The following is a 15262-nucleotide window of genomic DNA, read 5'->3' on the forward strand; positions in this document are numbered from 1 at the left end:
CAGCTTTGGTTTCAAAGTTATAATGCATGGTTTAAAAGAGAGGAAAGGAAAAAAGAAAAAGCTGGTTACAGATCTGAGGGAATCTAGGAGGAAGGGCAAATAGAGGAAAAGTAAAGGAGGGGACAAGTTTGGGGGAAGTCCAGTGGCCCAAAATCCCAGTTTCCCACCCACAGCCCAGCCCTTGGAGTGAAGAATTAGATCAGTTTTGTACAAGAGTTTTTAAAAAATCAAATCACAACAAAGCTGGCTTGGCTTCTCTTTTGAGCCTCCCGGATTACCGAATGTCTGTCTCACTCTGGCCAGTTGTGTCTCTCCACCAGACACTGTTGCGGCTCTCCTAGGTCTCCGCTTATGTCCCAGTCTGGGGTTTCCAGGAGTGCGAACACGAAGTTAGAGTGAGGCTGCTTCAGAATCTGGCCCTTGTGTCCATCCAGACTCCGTAGGGAGTGCAAGGCTCCCAGGGCAGAGAGGGGTGGGAGGGGCAGACCCTGCCCAGACAGTCCTCACCGTTGGACAGGGCATCAGACGGCATCCCGAGGGCTCACCCTCCCCTTCCCCCCCACCCCAACTCAGGTGGAGGGGGAGCAGCTGTCACCAGAGCCTATGTTGGTGAAGGTTTCGGCTCAGCACAGAACGAACATCAGCGGTGAACCTGGGACGACAATAACTTGCATTGGTAGAGTCCTCATGGGGACAGCCTCCTCACACTAGTGTAAAGCAGCCTCACTGAAGACGTGGGACAGAAAGAACCACCATTTTCTCATGAGGCTGAGGTTCAGTCTGCCCAAAGCCCAATGGCTAAAGGTGAGGAGTTTTCTTAAGACCTAGGTTCAAAAATTATATTCTTAGGGAAAAGAGATAAGGAAGTAAAACAGGACAAACTTTTATTCCTTCTTGGGATCCCCTACCACTCTTCTCCTCAGAAATCTAAGTGTCTAGCTTCCCTTACCTGAGGGCATCCAGCATTGGAAGCAGGTTGAGAAGGGCGGTATCACTGGGATCACTGAACCAGGATTTGATGGGGATGGCATTGTCTAGGGTGGGTGAAAAGGCACATGAGAATAAAGGGTTCAAGAGAGAAAGAGTGTTTTCCCTTTTATTTGGGGGTGGTTACTTTAAAATACATAACCTCCCTCCCAAACTCAATGACCTAAGTAAAACCTTCTGTATTTATTTTCCAAAATGAAATTAAATTTTAATCACCATATCTCATACTAGGGTAAGGCTTCTAGTCAAACTTGTGCCTTATGTTTTACCTAAAGCAAATTTTATATGAAAAATCTGATTTATGAAACATATTGGGGGGGGGGGAGGCAGGGAACACTCTCATATGAAAGAAAAACAGCTTGCATCCTGACCTACTGTAAACCAGGGAATCCCAGCCCCATGCATTCAAAATACCTCCTTAGAACCACTTTCTAGTCCTGCCAGACTCACTGCCTTCTCCCTTACCTGGATGGCTCCTGTAAGCCCCTGGCGAGTTATCCAGGATCACAATGCTGGAGAGGTCACTGTGGACCACAGAGAGGTCCTTGATGTAGCTGCCCAATTCCAAAGTGCAGTGCTGGAAGGCAGGGTGGGCTGGGCATCAAAAGGAGACTCGCCCTCTGTGATTGCTCCCCCAATCCCAACAATGCCCACAGGCAGCCAGTTCCCACAAAAGGGGATTATGTAGTACCCACACACACACCCTTAGAAGGCCCCATTCCTGGGCAGTTGCCTCAAACTGAAGCCCCTCCCTGATGGCCTGCCTCCCCAGCCTCATTCTTAGGCTTAGATTCTAGTCCCTTACCTGTCTGTAGTATCTCCTCTTGAGAATGCTTCTGCTATTATCCAGTTTATCTGCCACAGCAGAGCCATAAATCTCCATGCTTGCTGTGAACACCACCAACTCGTACCACTGGCTCACCTGAAATAGATTAGAGAAGAGGAAGCTGTCAGAAGAGGTGATTGTTCATTTGGACATACAGTTCCCTTTTACTAAGACTCCAGTGTAGACCTTCAGACTTTTCAGCAACACTGCATGTCTCTGAGGACACAAAATTTTGAAACTGTCCTTAAGACTCCAAGTTTTAGGTATCATACCCACTTAAGATTCACAGATGCAAGAACAAGGTAGCAGAAAGGCCATGCAAAAATAGAATTGCATCAGCATAATAAATGAACTCTAACTATGGAAAGCCCTTCTCTGACCATCCAACAACCTCCCCTCTCCAAAACTGCCCCTGCCCATTTCTCTTGATCCCTTAATTCCTCCAAATCCTCTACATTCCCAGAGCCCTAAAACCATTCCTTCATCCCAGAACTGCCTTCAGCTTCTGCAAACTCACCACTTCCAAGAAGAAATCCACATGGGGCCTCTTATGTACAAAAAACCGGACGGGATGTTTGTCTATTACCACCTGCGGAGGAACACAGCAGGGCTGGGAGAACTCCTAAACACCTCCACCCAGGCCTCAAGGACACCCCCTACCCTCCCACTGCTTGCTCCCCTTTTTCAGGCTGCCCCCATGGCCCAAGGACGAGGCCAGGGACAAGGTACTCTGGGATTGGGAAAGAATCTGAGCAGAATTACAGACACAAGTTATTCCATCACTTCCTACTCCCACACACCTTGAGAATGAAGTCAGGAGGCGTTCCAGGCCGGACTGTGGGCCTCAGGACCCCATCATGATGGGAGTGAATAAGTGTCTCATCCAGATCCAGCACCAGGATCTTCCTCTTCACCTGGCCTGAACCACAGGGGAAGGGGTAACACCAACCTACCTCCAGCCAAGACCTCGAACCCAACCTCACCTAGGGTTCCTCCCAGCTAGCATACTCACTTAGCCGATTCCGGGACACAGGAGATAAGGGAAGGATGTCATATCGAACAGTTTGGTACTGAATTACCTAGGAATAGCAAGAGAGAAGGTTAAACCCTGGACAAGGAAATCTTCCCTACTAACAATAGGAAGCACATGTTGAACATTTACTAAAAATTGAAATGAAGTGAAAGTCACTCAGTTGTATCCAACTCTTTGCGACCCCATCGGTATAGTCCATGAAATTCTCTAGGTCAGAATACTAGAGTGGATAGCCTTTCCCTTCTCCAGGGTATCTTCCCAACCCAGGGATCAAACCCAGGTCTCCTGTGTTGCAGGCGGATTCTTTACCAGCTGAGCCACAAGGGAAGCCCCTATAAATTGGGCATGGTATAATTTAGGGTTATTTATGTAATCCTCAAAACAACCCTAATAATAATTATAACAACAATATTACCCATGTTTTAAGGATGAAGAAACCAAGGCTGAGAGAAGTTAAATAACCTAAGACCACACAGCTAGGAATTAGTGGTTTGCCCCTCCAGTAAGAATGAAGACCATGAAAGCATGGATTTTGTCTTGATCATGGCTGTATTCCTAGAACACTATTGCAAGGGTGGTTACTCAACACTAGAATCAATGAAATGATGGAGCCACGATTGTACCCTTGCAGTCCCACCCAAGAACCTGTCCTGTTACCCACGATATTATCCTGCTATGTGGAAATGCATGCCCCTGCCTACCTCCACCTCAAGAATTCTTTGTGACAACCCCCATCACCTTGTGTTGGGAGCTGAGCACCTCAGAATCCTTAGTGGACAGAGGGTAGGTATCAGGAGGGGAGGTCCTTGGGTCACTAAGGGGAAGAGAGGATGAGGGAATCCAGGGGTTGTCAGGTCAGCTAAGTTCCTCTGGCTGGGGGCCACCAGGTCTATTTTAACCAGCCACCTGTCCATTTCTGTCTCTACTAGCCAAGTCACAAGCTGCAGAGAACCTCAGCCCTCTGAACAGCCTCCTTATCCTGGTACCCAGGGCAAGGCAGAGAATACCGGAAAGCCCCACTCACCAGGCCGACTGATAGAGCACCGAGAAGGCCAGAGTGAAGGGCTGTGAGTGGGAGGTGAGGAAGGGACAAGGATGTCACCAGCCTGGCCTTCCAGCTTCTCCATCTCTCTAGAGGCTCCTGTTTCCAACACTCAGGTCTCTCGCATGCAGAGCTTGGTGATTCCCTCCTCTGCCCTTCTAAGCACAGTCCATCCCTAAGGCTCCAAGCCTCATCAGAACCAGGCTGCTCCCCACTTGGAAACCAAAGGGCCCTCTCCCCCTAACCCCAAGACATCTGCCCTTCTTTTCTTGCAGGGCTGCCGATGAGAGCCGCAACAGCTCTGAGAGCCGCAACAGCTCGGGTGTCCTGTCCTGCTATCTCGGGTTGCACATGCTGGGCATGTAGGGAATGCTCTAAGCATCTGCCAGAAAGGGGGCGGGGGGAGAAACCAGACTGGAAGGAAGACAAAAGGCTTTGGGGTCAAGGAACCTGTCTCTAGCTGGGTTGGTGCACACCTCTGCACCCAGAAAACAGCTGCTATTTTCTCCCCTAAAAGAAAGGAAAGCAAGGGGGATACTCTCTGCAAGGCCAGGAAGAGAGGACAGCACCTAACATGGAAGGAAAACCCCAGGAGCTACCACACACGCATCTCAGCATCTCTGACCTCAGATTCTTCTTAGTTTCTGACCTTGTCTTGGGGAAATAGCCCTGCCTACAACCATGACCACCCAGAAACAATCCTCACCCTAAATCAAAAAGTGAAAGTAGACTGATAAAGGAGACACTGAAGCCAAGGCCAGGCCCATTCTACCACTACCACTCAGGCAGGGCTGTCTGGAAATTTGACCTAGGCAGCCCCTACCAGATTTTATTTCTTCCAGTTTTATTGAGTTATGCCAGAGTACAGACTGGAGATTCTCAACACCCCAACTCCCTGAGTCCTCCCCAGCCTCCTTCAGTGTATTCTCTCCCATGGGGGTGAGAACACACAGCATATTTATTAAGTTATGTTAGCATAAGGAGATTTGACCTTGGAGAAAAGCTATGGAGGAGGGAACCCAGAGATACACTCCCCACAGTATCCCTCACAACGCTGGGGTCTCCTGGGAAAACAAGCATGCCCTCAGATTGAAGTCTTTACAACTGACAAGCACCGTCTTATGATGAGGACACTCAAACTTTAATGTGCTCCCTTCTGCAACTAAAGATGACCATCATAAATGCATTTTTATGCGTTTTTCAATCCCAGAGTCTTGATAAGCCTAAATATTTACACTCACACTATGAACTGGGTTTTCAGGACCTTTAGGGAAGAGTTCCCTTAATCTGAACCGCAGGAGCTTCTCCTGCACACCCAGGGCTTTTCCTAAGTTCTCATTCTTGTTTGTCACATACGCCCTCCCACCCACCCCCCACCCTTGGCACAGGACCCAGTATATTCCTTGTCTTAAGACCAAACACACATGGAGATTCCAAATAATGGGAGGGTCTTTGACTAACCCACATCGATGGATCTGCTGCCATCAAACAGGTGTTCCCCACCTATCGGTTTCTTTAGCAACAACTTCAGCTTTCTTAAAGAGCGCCCCACCCACCACCCTGGCCCCCAAGAATTGCCAAATCCTTTTACCGTCTAGCCCCCCTCCACCATCTCGGTTCTACCGCAAGGGTCTTCCTTTTTCCATCCCACCTCTTGCCCAGCTACGGGTGCTCTAATTCTCTAGCGGTAGAAGCTGCCGCCAAGACTCGGTTCCTAGGCCCAAACAGAGGCCCGACACTTTCCGAAAACCCTTGAGCACAGCTGACAGAGGTCCCCACCACCACCAGCGCCCACCCAAGGCTCACCGTGCGGATCTGCCTCCGCAAAAGGTAAATGAAGAAGCTCCAGAGCTTGGCGGCGAAGGCCACGAACGTGCGCAGCCCCAGCAGACACTGCGTCCGCATCATCCCGATGACCCCGGCACCGCCGGCCCCGGGGCCCCCGCGGCCCAGCTCCGCCAGCCCCCCGGGGGCAGCCCCCCGCCACCGGGAGGGGGAACGGGGGCCCCGAGTGGCAGAAGAGGCTGCAGAGAGGGGCACGGAGCGGGCGGCTCACAAAGCCACCCACGACGAGGGGAAAGCCCAGCGGAACGGGGAGCTGGGGGACAGGCGTGGGCAGCCCGCGGGGGCCCACATGGGCGGGGAGTGGCACCGACGGCTTCGCCGAGGTTGCGGGCCGAGGCAGGTCGGGCTACAGTGGGGTCCTCCGAGACCAGGAGAGTAGGGGATGGAGAATTGGGGGAGGGGGCTGTGGGGGAGGGGGTTAGGGAGAAGGGAGGGAGGGAGAAGGAAGGGGGAGGGGAAGGGGGAAGCGGAGGGTGGCCCGCTGCGCAGGCGCGCTAGGGGGCTGCCCGCGGGAAAGGGGGGGGCGGGGGCAGCGGCGCGCGAAGGGCCGCGGAGGCGGTGGCGAACGGGCCGGGTGAGCCAAGGACCCAGGAAGAAGGGGAGGGGGAGCCGAAGGACGCGGATGGCTGGACCAGAGCGGCCTCCCCCTCCCCGAGGTCAGGGGCGCCTCAACCGCTGGGGAGCGGGGCTGCAGCCTCTGCAGCTGGATTTCCCACTCTGACGGGCGCCATTTTACCGCCCAAAGGACTCCCTCCTCCTTTCTTCCCCCCTCCTCTTCCCCTCTGACACTACTTCCGGTGGTGACGTGTATTCGCTTCACCTGGACTAAAGTTCCCCCTACTCAGTCTGTGGGGGTGGGGATAAGGAAAGTGGGGCGTGTCCCGGACCAGGCCACAATATTGCGCGTGCGCGGGGGCGGGGCCTGGAGCAAAGCAGGCCCACCTTGAATTGCACGGGCTGAGCGGAGTGACGTCACTTGTCCCCGAGGCTCAGACCGTCGGAAGGGCTCGCGCGGCCACCTCCCCCTCCCACGGACAACTGCCCCAACGGCTCTTTCCGCCCCGGTCACGGTAAAAGTGTAGAGAGGGACGTCGTCCCTACGTGTGTGTACCAGCACTCAGGAGGCGCTATTCCCCGTGAGCCTTCCTGGGATAGTGAACCTAATCACCTCTCCAGACTATACCAGGTCTTAGTGGTGGGAGGGATCGTGGATGCCCCGCCCCTTTCTTGTGGAGGGGGCGGGGCAGTGGACAGTGACGCCATCAGAGGGCGTCCGAAAAGGGACGGGACGCGTTTTGGGGATGTTGGAGTCGCTGTTGGCTGTTGGTGGCCTGATGCTGCTTCGGGGTGAGGGTCGAAGGCACAGGCGCTTCGGAACAGGGCGCAAGGGGCGGAAGTGGAGAGGAGGGGCCATAGGTCACAAGCCAGGGGTGGAGGTCTCGACCACTTGGTGAATGCGAAAACCTCAGTATTCTCAGGCTGTTTGTTATTCGCTCTTTCCAGACACCGTGGAGTGGGAGGGGCGTAGTCTCCTGAAGGCGCTTGTCAAGAAATCTGCGTTGTGGTGAGTATCCCGCAGCGTCTCGCCGTTCCGTCCGATGAGGGAGCCTGGGTCCCATTCTGACAGTCCCCCTCATCTCTGCCTCAGTGGTGAGCAAGTCCACGTCCTGGGCTGTGAAGTGAGCGAAGAAGAGTTTCGTGAAGGTTTTGACTCCAATATCAACAGCCGGTAAGTACAAATTGGAAGAAATTTAATTGGATTTGGGACTAATGTTGCTGAGGAATTTCCCTTCCAGCAACAGGGAAAAAACCTGATATGTAGTAGTGTGAAAGTGTCAGTTGCCAGTCGTGTCCGACCCTTTGCGACCCCGTGGACTGTAGCCCGGGCTCCTCTGTCCATGAGATTTCCCGGAGGCAAGAATACTGGAGTGGGTTGCCATTCACTTATCCAGAGGATCTTCCCCACCCAGGGATTGAACCCAGGTCTCCTGCTTTCAGGCCAGTTCTTTACCATCTGAACCACCAGAGAAGCTTAAAGCCTAGTCGACAATTCATTGAATGGAAATGGGTCTTTCAAAGGAGGTAGGAATTAGTAAGTGGAATGATGAAGAGCAGTTATCTGGAGAATCCAAAACAGGGACTACAGAAGATGAATTGAGTAATAAAAGGCCGACAGTACAGGCTAGCATTAGAGACTGCCCTGGAGAATAAGAATAAACATGTTTTGCCTTTTGAGTGAATCAGTCTAGTGATCAACGTATGTCAGCACCAACTGCAGGCTACATAGGTATTTGTCCTACAAACAGAAGGAACAATTTATGCATAATTAGGGAGATACGGAAGCCATCTGGCTTCCCTGGTGGCTCAGAGGCAAAGAATCTGCCCACTGTCCAGGAGATGCGGCAGAAGCTGCGGGTCCAATCCCTCAGTAGGGAAGATCCCCTGGAGAAGGAAATGGCAGCCCACTCTAGTATTCTTGCCTGGAGATCCCGTGGACAGAGGAGCATGGTGGGCTACAGTCCATGGAGTCAGCAAAGGAGTCGGACACCATTTAGTGACTAAACAACAACATGGAAGCCATACCTGTTCGTGGGAGATGCAGGAGCTTCCTGAGGTCAGCCAAAGAGCAGTATCTGATAATAGTGAAAAGTCTTACAGAGCATGAAAAGGAAAATTTGAAAGGAGAGTGATAACATCATACCTGTTAGAAAGACTCCACACTGTAGAGAATGGGTTGGGCCCCAGGGGGAGGGGGGCGGGGAGCCTGGACTTAGGGAGACCAAGTGGGAAGGGTTTTGCAAAAATGCAGGTTCTCTCAGATGTAGAAGTGCTGGTTAAGAGCTAGTTGTGAACCAGGGACTGTGCTAGATTAGAGCAGTGATTGAAGTATTGAAGTAGACAGGATTCGTATTCCAATGAAATCTCAGAGAATAATGGTAGAAGGAGACAGGCCTGGCTTAAGGCAGGGTGGAGAGTTTGGGACAAATGTAAAAGGACGTTAGCAGGTACACCTTCGAGGACTTACAGACTGATGTGGGGCAGAGGAAAGCACCCGGATCAGGAGGTCCCTGAACCTATGTTGGATGGTTAAGAAAAATTGTTTCCTGGTCTGCATAGTTAGCTGGATAATGGTAGTTTACATCTGCCCAAATTTTGTATCCATTGTTAGAGTAGACATGATGCTGTAAAGATGACACTCACAAGAGAAGCAGGAGATACAAAGGAGGTATCTGGGAACAAGTTCTGCCACTGTGAAGCTTTCCCAGGATTTCCAGTCCATGCCAGTTTCTTTTCCTGAATTGTTATTCTGTCTGTAGTTAGTATGACAGGACTTGCTTCTTGACGTTCTCTAAGCTGTTTTACAGGCAGGAACCATGTCTCAGGTCCTCGCCTTCCTCTTTATCCATTCAGAGAATGATACATTTTAGGTACCACTCAGGAAATATTTGATAATGATGACAGTTAACATTTATCAAGTGTTTACTACTTGTCAAGCACTGTACTAAATGTCAGAAGGTTGGTATTCCTGTTTTATAAGTGAAGAAACTGAGTCTTAGATGAAGTAATGTATCAGGTGACCTTGGGCAAGTAGAACCAAGCTTGGAGCTCAGGGCTGTGTGACACCAAAGTCTGTGCTGTCAATCACTATATTCTACTTTTAAGTTTTTTAAAATCAGCTTTTCACTGACGTTTAAAATATTAGTGAAAATCAAGGAAACCGAACCACAAAGATCAGAAGCCAAAGTTGGAGATGGCGGGGGCAGGGGAGCAGTATAATCATGCCTTTTATTTTCCCTTTATAGGCTGGTTTACCATGATCTCTTTAGAGACCCTCTCAGCTGGTCAAAACCTGGGAAAGCCCTTCCTGGAGGGCCCCTGGAAGCCTTGAGGGCCCTGGACAAGAGGACAGTTTCTGGCCCTGCCACCATTGCTCTTGATTCCCTCAGCTGGTTGCTGCATCACCTTCCCTGCCCCACACTCTGCCAGACCCTGCACGCGCTGAGCCGTCAGGACTCCTGCCCTGGTGAGGCTCCTCATTTGTTTCTTCCCTTCATACATTCCCCCTACCAACCATGTACCCCTCTCCACCCTAACAAGAAATATATCAGGGATCTCCAGTTGGGCCTTCTTCCAACACTTTGATCTTTATTCTATTTCTTGATTGCATCATAATGCTATCAATCACTCTTTTTTTATTTTCCAAGTTTGTGGGTTTTTTTTTTCTCTCATTCATTCATTCAACAAATGTTAAATATGTACATACAGTGTTGGGTCCTTGCCTTCCAGGAGCTCAAAGTCCCGTTAAGGGTACAGACCAGTAAACAAGCAATTTACTGGATAGCCTGATAAGGACTGTGATGATAGAGGAACATGTACAGAGTACCTTAAGGAATGTCTTAAAGAGCGAAGGGTCAGTCAGGCCAATTTGTCCAGCTGATAGCTCTGGGACTAGCCCTAAAGTACAGTGGGTCCTAGGATGGGCTTTAGAGTCAGATACCCAGCTCGGTACACAGGTGTTTGGTCTGACAGCGCTTCAGTTTCCTCTGTAAAAGTCGAGGGAGAATGGAGTTTATAGTATTGGGATGAACCACTTGGAACTGTTGTTTTTATAGGTCAGATATGATCAGATGTTAGCAGTTTCATACGGTTCAACCTAAAAATGCAAATCTTTAGTGTAGTGTCTTACACTAAATGCAGCTAAAAAATGAGGGAAGATGGGAGGGGATCTAAGGCACCAACTGGGATTTTTGGCAAGTTCCAGACACAGCAGGTAGTTCAGTGTACAAGAGATGAGGCTGAAAGCAAGTGGAGAACAAACATTGAAAGTGTGAGCTCCTTCCTGGAGGCCTTGGGGTGCTCCTGAGGATTGAGGTCAGAGCAGTGCCTTGATTCGATGTACGCTGGAATAAGAATGTGTATTAAGGTGAGGCCTGAAAGAAGTCAGAGCAGGGTGGTGAAACTGACTGAGGTCAGTCAGAATCTGGGCAGAGTTCTGAGAAGATGTGGGCCTCTGATGTGGGCCTTTTTTTTCCTCTTCACTGTTTGATCCCAAGCATCCCTGGAATGCTCCCTACTGCCCTTCGTGCACCACATTTCTTGTCCCTCTACAGGTGACACCCCCCCAGGTGAGCAGGTGCGTGTGCTGGGCCTGCTGCATGAAGAGCTTCACGGCCCAGGCCCTTTGGGAGCATTGAGCAGCCTTGCTCAGACCGAGGTGACCCTGAGTGGTACGATGGGCCAGGCATCGGCTCACATCCTCTGTCGGAGGCCGAGACAGCGCCCCACCCACCAGGTCAGGAGAAGCAGGGGACTGGAGGTTGAGGTCAGACAGAGAGGGAGAGCAGTAAAACAGATGATGTGATGGAGCACTTCCCTGGGCCCTCATCGTAGCATTTCCCCCATTTTATCTCCTTTGTGAGATGCCTTGTGAGGTAGATTGTTTTATTATCCCCATTTTGTAGCCTGGAAAGCTCACATACTGTAAGCTGAACCAACAAGACACTGCCTTCCAGGAAATGGAAAAGGAGAAAAAGCCAAAAGTTGTCCCCATGGAGAGGTTTGAGGGGCTAAGAGGTGGAACGCATGAGCCAGAAGAAGCCAGTCAGATCAGGGGCTAAGAGCTGGAGTGGCAGTTCCTGGTTCTCTGGTTTGCTCAGTAAGATAGAAAAATCTTTCTTAACCCTCTTCTTTCTTCTCCCCAGACTCAGTGGTTCTCCATCCTTCCTGACTTCAGCTTGGAGCTCCAAGCGGAGCCGCCACTGGAATCCCAGCCCCGCTCAGATCCTCATACTCCCTCGGTACCTAAGAGAGCCAGGGCGGGAACAAGGGGATGGGATTTGGGGTCTGGAAAAAGGAGAGGGGGATAAAAACTGCAGACATTGGGGGCGTGGGGTCAGGGATTCCAGGGATGGTGCAGACCAGCAGCTGCTTCTGTACCTGCAGGTGGACCCCACTACTCATTTGACTTTTAACCTTCATCTGTCCAAGAAGGAGAGAGAAGCCAAAGATAGCCTGACTCTGCCCTTCCAGTTCAACTCGGAAAAGTAAGGTTGGGGCCTCAGTGCCCAAGTCCCTGAGTTGAGCCCAGCATTGGGCCTAAGAGGTGGGGCGACAGCAGGTTGTTGATTAACTTTTTCAACTTTATAGGGGCTGAAGTCCACCTCCAGAGTCAAGTCTGGGGAGTGGCTCTTTACCCACCCAAACCCCAGCAGTGTCAAAGGGCCTCAATGTCTCTTTTCTCTCCATTAGCGCTTTGGGTCCCAGCTCACTAATGTCCCCAAAGTAATCTGGGCCTGGGCTGAGGGGGACCAGACCCCAGGGAAGTGGCCCTATCTCCAGGTAGCAGCACTGGGAGGGTAGGAAGCTAGATGGTATGCCAGAGGCAGGTTAATAAGGGCTTAGTAGACACTTGTTCTGTGCCCAACATGTGGGCGGGTGAAGCAAGACTACACAGTATTCTTGCCCTCAAGCTGCTAAGAAGTTAGGGTGTTGCAAGAGCTGTCTAAGAGTATCCATCCCTATACCAGTTGGTGCTACACAAGGTCAGACAAAGGGATTTAGCCCAAGAAGACATGGAAGCCAGAGAGGGAGTGACTGTTACGCAGAAAGACGGTGTCCAGATGTGACCCATTACCCACCCTCCCCAGCACCGGTTCTCCCCTTATCTCTCCTCAGACAGCAGGCTCTACTGCGCCCTGGGCTGGGCCAGGCTACCAGCCACATCTTCTATGAGCCAGATGCTTATGATGACCTGGATCAAGAAGACCCAGACGATGACCTAGATGTTTGATTGTCTAGGAGATTTGACTAGACTGCAGTAGGAGGGGAAGAGGAAGACTACGGGCCTGTAACCATCCTTCAATGTGTGTGTTGGCCTTAGCCTGTCTCTGCTCCATCTTTGTTCCGTTTCTATGGAGGCCCTGCCCTGTGACCCATGAGCCAGGGAGCAGCTTCCAGTGAGAAGTGGGCTGGAGGCATAAGAGAAAGTGACAGGATAGGAACACCACCTCCCCCCAAGCCTAATAAAATATTTTATTTTGTATTAAAAGAAAAAGTTCTTTGGTTGCTGTTTAAGCAAAAGTCGTAAGTGGACAGGACTGGAGGCTGGGAATGGATGAGGGAAGCAGATGCCCTGAAGGGGATGGAAAAAAAGCCTACTTTCCAAAACATATTTTTATTACTGTACAAAAAGCACACCCTCCCTTTTTTGTCCCCCCCACCCAACCCCCCAGGAAACTGTACACGGTGTGCTGGGCTAGAGTGACTGAAGGCTTTTGCTTGGCACCCTGCCCACAGGCTGAGCTCTCTGCCCCAGGTCCTTTCATAAGGAGGCACCTGTAGGCTGCCAGGTTGGGGCAGGGGCGTCCCAGCTCACACATACTCCTTGGCAGAGTTGGGCTTAGGGTAGGAGCGAGGTGCACGGTATCCAGCTTTGCCCTCACTCCCAGGACAGGAGCAAGAGAGCAGCGCACCTCCCAGGATGACCAGGGCAGACCCTGCCCAGCCAATGAAGATGGCAGGACCAAATTCATACCTGTGGAGAGAAGAGATTGCGGTCACGAACCCTGGCCTGCCTCTTCCAACCCCAGACCCCTTAGGAGATAGGGCTCTCATACTTACTTAACATTCATGGGGACCAACGGGTTATAGAAATCTGAGACAATTTGATGGCCGTACCAGGAGCAAGCTATCAAGGCAGCAAGACCTGCGGAAAAAATGGGGATTCAGGTACTGTGAGCCACCCCCCCAAACCCGCACTGTGTCCACACTTACCCTTTCAGGATGGTTAACAGAGTCCTTGTCCCCACCTTGGACCTGTGGCTCACCTGCCAAGATGAAAATGATGCCTCCCGTCATGGCTATCCGGGCCTTCTTCACTTTGTCGTCTCCCCCACAGTTTGTACACTTCATGCCCATCGTGGCCACGAATGTGGCCAGGAAGCCCAGCACCAGGGAAACCACCATTAGGGCTCGAGTGGCCTGCAAGGCCGCTGCGGAAAAGGGGTAAGGATGCCATCCTTGCTGGAAATGACGAGGCGACCCTCGGACCGATTCAGACCCCGAGTCCCGGGCCGGAGCCGGCGGGTCCCGCCCCCTCCCGACTCCGTGGCCTTCCCGCTCTGCCCCGCCCTCTCGGCTCTAGGATCCGCCCGGGGCGCCAGGGTTTCGATGAAACTGCCCCCGCGGAGGGGGAAGGGTGAAAGGGGACGTCGAAGGAAAACAGAGGTGATGACCTGAGCCCCGGTAGCGGTGGCTGCAGCCCCGGGGCCGCCCGCAGTCCTGGCTCTCGTCTCAGCTCTGACCCCACTATCGAGGCCACGGTTTGTGGCTTCGGCTAATCGGCCGATAAGATTAGAAGCCGCAGGCGGCGGCCCAGGGGGCAAACAGGAGGCGCGGCTCCTCGGCCCTTGGTTCGACCCAGCGGCCCCCAGCCCAACCCCGCGGCCTCCAGCCCGCGCCGCCTTTTGTCCGAGAAAAGGGCGGGAGATGGCGAAGACCTTGGCCTCCTCGGGGTAGGGGGAGGGGAAGGCCGCGCCCCAGGACTCAGCTTACCGGGAGCGGCTTGGTCCGCTGGCCGCTCGGCCGGGAGACGAGGCGCGTCCGCGGGCGAAAAGGGGCTCAGCCGGACCCGCGCACGTGCAGTCCCAGGACCTCGGCCCTACCGCTTCCTCCTCTCCAGCCGCGCTACCGCGCAACCGAGCGCGTCGGGCCGTGGGGCCTCGAGCCCGTCCCCTCACCCACCCCGCGACCCCGGCTCTGGAGCAGCCGCCCCGTCGGTCCCGCGGTCTTACCCGGCAGGGAGAGCACCGAGTCGTACATTTTGCAGCTCATCATGCCGGTGCTCTGCGTGACGCAGTCCATCCACAGCCCCTTGTACATGGCCTGGGCGGTGATGATATTGTCGCCAGCGTACGAGCTCATCTGCCACTGCGGGATGGCGGTGCATGCCACCAGGCCCACCCAGCCCACCAGAGCCATGGAAAAGCCCAGCAGCTGCAGGCCCGAGTTGGCCATTTCCGCCCTCAGAGTAGACGGGGGGCGCCTGGCTGGCGAGTTTTTATGTCACCCAAAGAGGCAAAAAAGAAGTTGTTGGTCGACTGCTTGCAAATCTGGTCTCTGGAGTAAACAAACCGACCCCTCCGGCGAGGCGAGAGTCTCGGCAGAGGGGAACAGGACTGGTGACCGACAAAAGCGATCCGCGAAGGCCTGGCGGCTCCCTCGGGCGCTCGGCGACTCTTCCCAAACAAAAGGTGGAGGGGCCGTACGGGCGCGGCCTCCGGGTGCTGGAAGTCCCCAGAGTATCCTGGGCTGTCGGCCCGAGGCTGCTGTGCGAACTAGAGGTCGCTCAGCGGTGAGCGGACAGGTGCGGGCGGACAGGTGCTGCGCACCTGGGTATAAGTAGGGCGTCGGGGGCGCGAGACAGGGAGTGATCGAGGGGCGGCCGAGGGTGACCTGACGTCACCGAAGGGACACTCACCTGAGCCGGAAGTCCTTGCCCCCACCCCTCCTGGCTCAGGTGTGGAGGAAG

General features: G+C 52.9%; 3 protein-coding genes across 3 annotated transcripts; 1 reads left to right on the plus strand and 2 right to left on the minus strand.

Moving 5' to 3' along the window:
- Positions 1 to 4: 4 nt before the first annotated feature.
- On the minus strand, positions 5 to 6496 carry CTDNEP1 (CTD nuclear envelope phosphatase 1). Its single transcript, XM_052658794.1, has 8 exons — positions 5695 to 6496; positions 2826 to 2892; positions 2614 to 2732; positions 2331 to 2402; positions 1793 to 1909; positions 1453 to 1564; positions 950 to 1034; positions 5 to 652 (listed from the first exon to the last, which is right to left on the minus strand). Exons 1-8 carry the CDS (start codon positions 5794 to 5796, stop codon positions 592 to 594), a joined length of 735 nt encoding a protein of 244 aa, XP_052514754.1. The 5' UTR covers positions 5797 to 6496; the 3' UTR covers positions 5 to 591.
- Positions 6497 to 6944: 448 nt separating this feature from the next.
- On the plus strand, positions 6945 to 12779 carry ELP5 (elongator acetyltransferase complex subunit 5). Its single transcript, XM_052658793.1, has 8 exons — positions 6945 to 7080; positions 7237 to 7297; positions 7382 to 7462; positions 9537 to 9757; positions 10845 to 11026; positions 11436 to 11531; positions 11677 to 11777; positions 12409 to 12779. Exons 1-8 carry the CDS (start codon positions 6945 to 6947, stop codon positions 12521 to 12523), a joined length of 993 nt encoding a protein of 330 aa, XP_052514753.1. The 3' UTR covers positions 12524 to 12779.
- A 325-nt stretch (positions 12780 to 13104) lies between these two features.
- Positions 13105 to 14748, minus strand: CLDN7 (claudin 7). Its single transcript, XM_052658673.1, has 4 exons — positions 14526 to 14748; positions 13560 to 13724; positions 13354 to 13438; positions 13105 to 13267 (listed from the first exon to the last, which is right to left on the minus strand). The coding sequence occupies exons 1-4, from the start codon at positions 14746 to 14748 to the stop codon at positions 13105 to 13107; spliced, it is 636 nt and encodes a 211-aa protein (XP_052514633.1).
- Positions 14749 to 15262: the final 514 nt, after the last annotated feature.

Source organism: Budorcas taxicolor, chromosome 19 (assembly GCF_023091745.1).
Source record: "Budorcas taxicolor isolate Tak-1 chromosome 19, Takin1.1, whole genome shotgun sequence".
Classification (NCBI taxonomy): Eukaryota; Metazoa; Chordata; class Mammalia; order Artiodactyla; family Bovidae; genus Budorcas; species Budorcas taxicolor.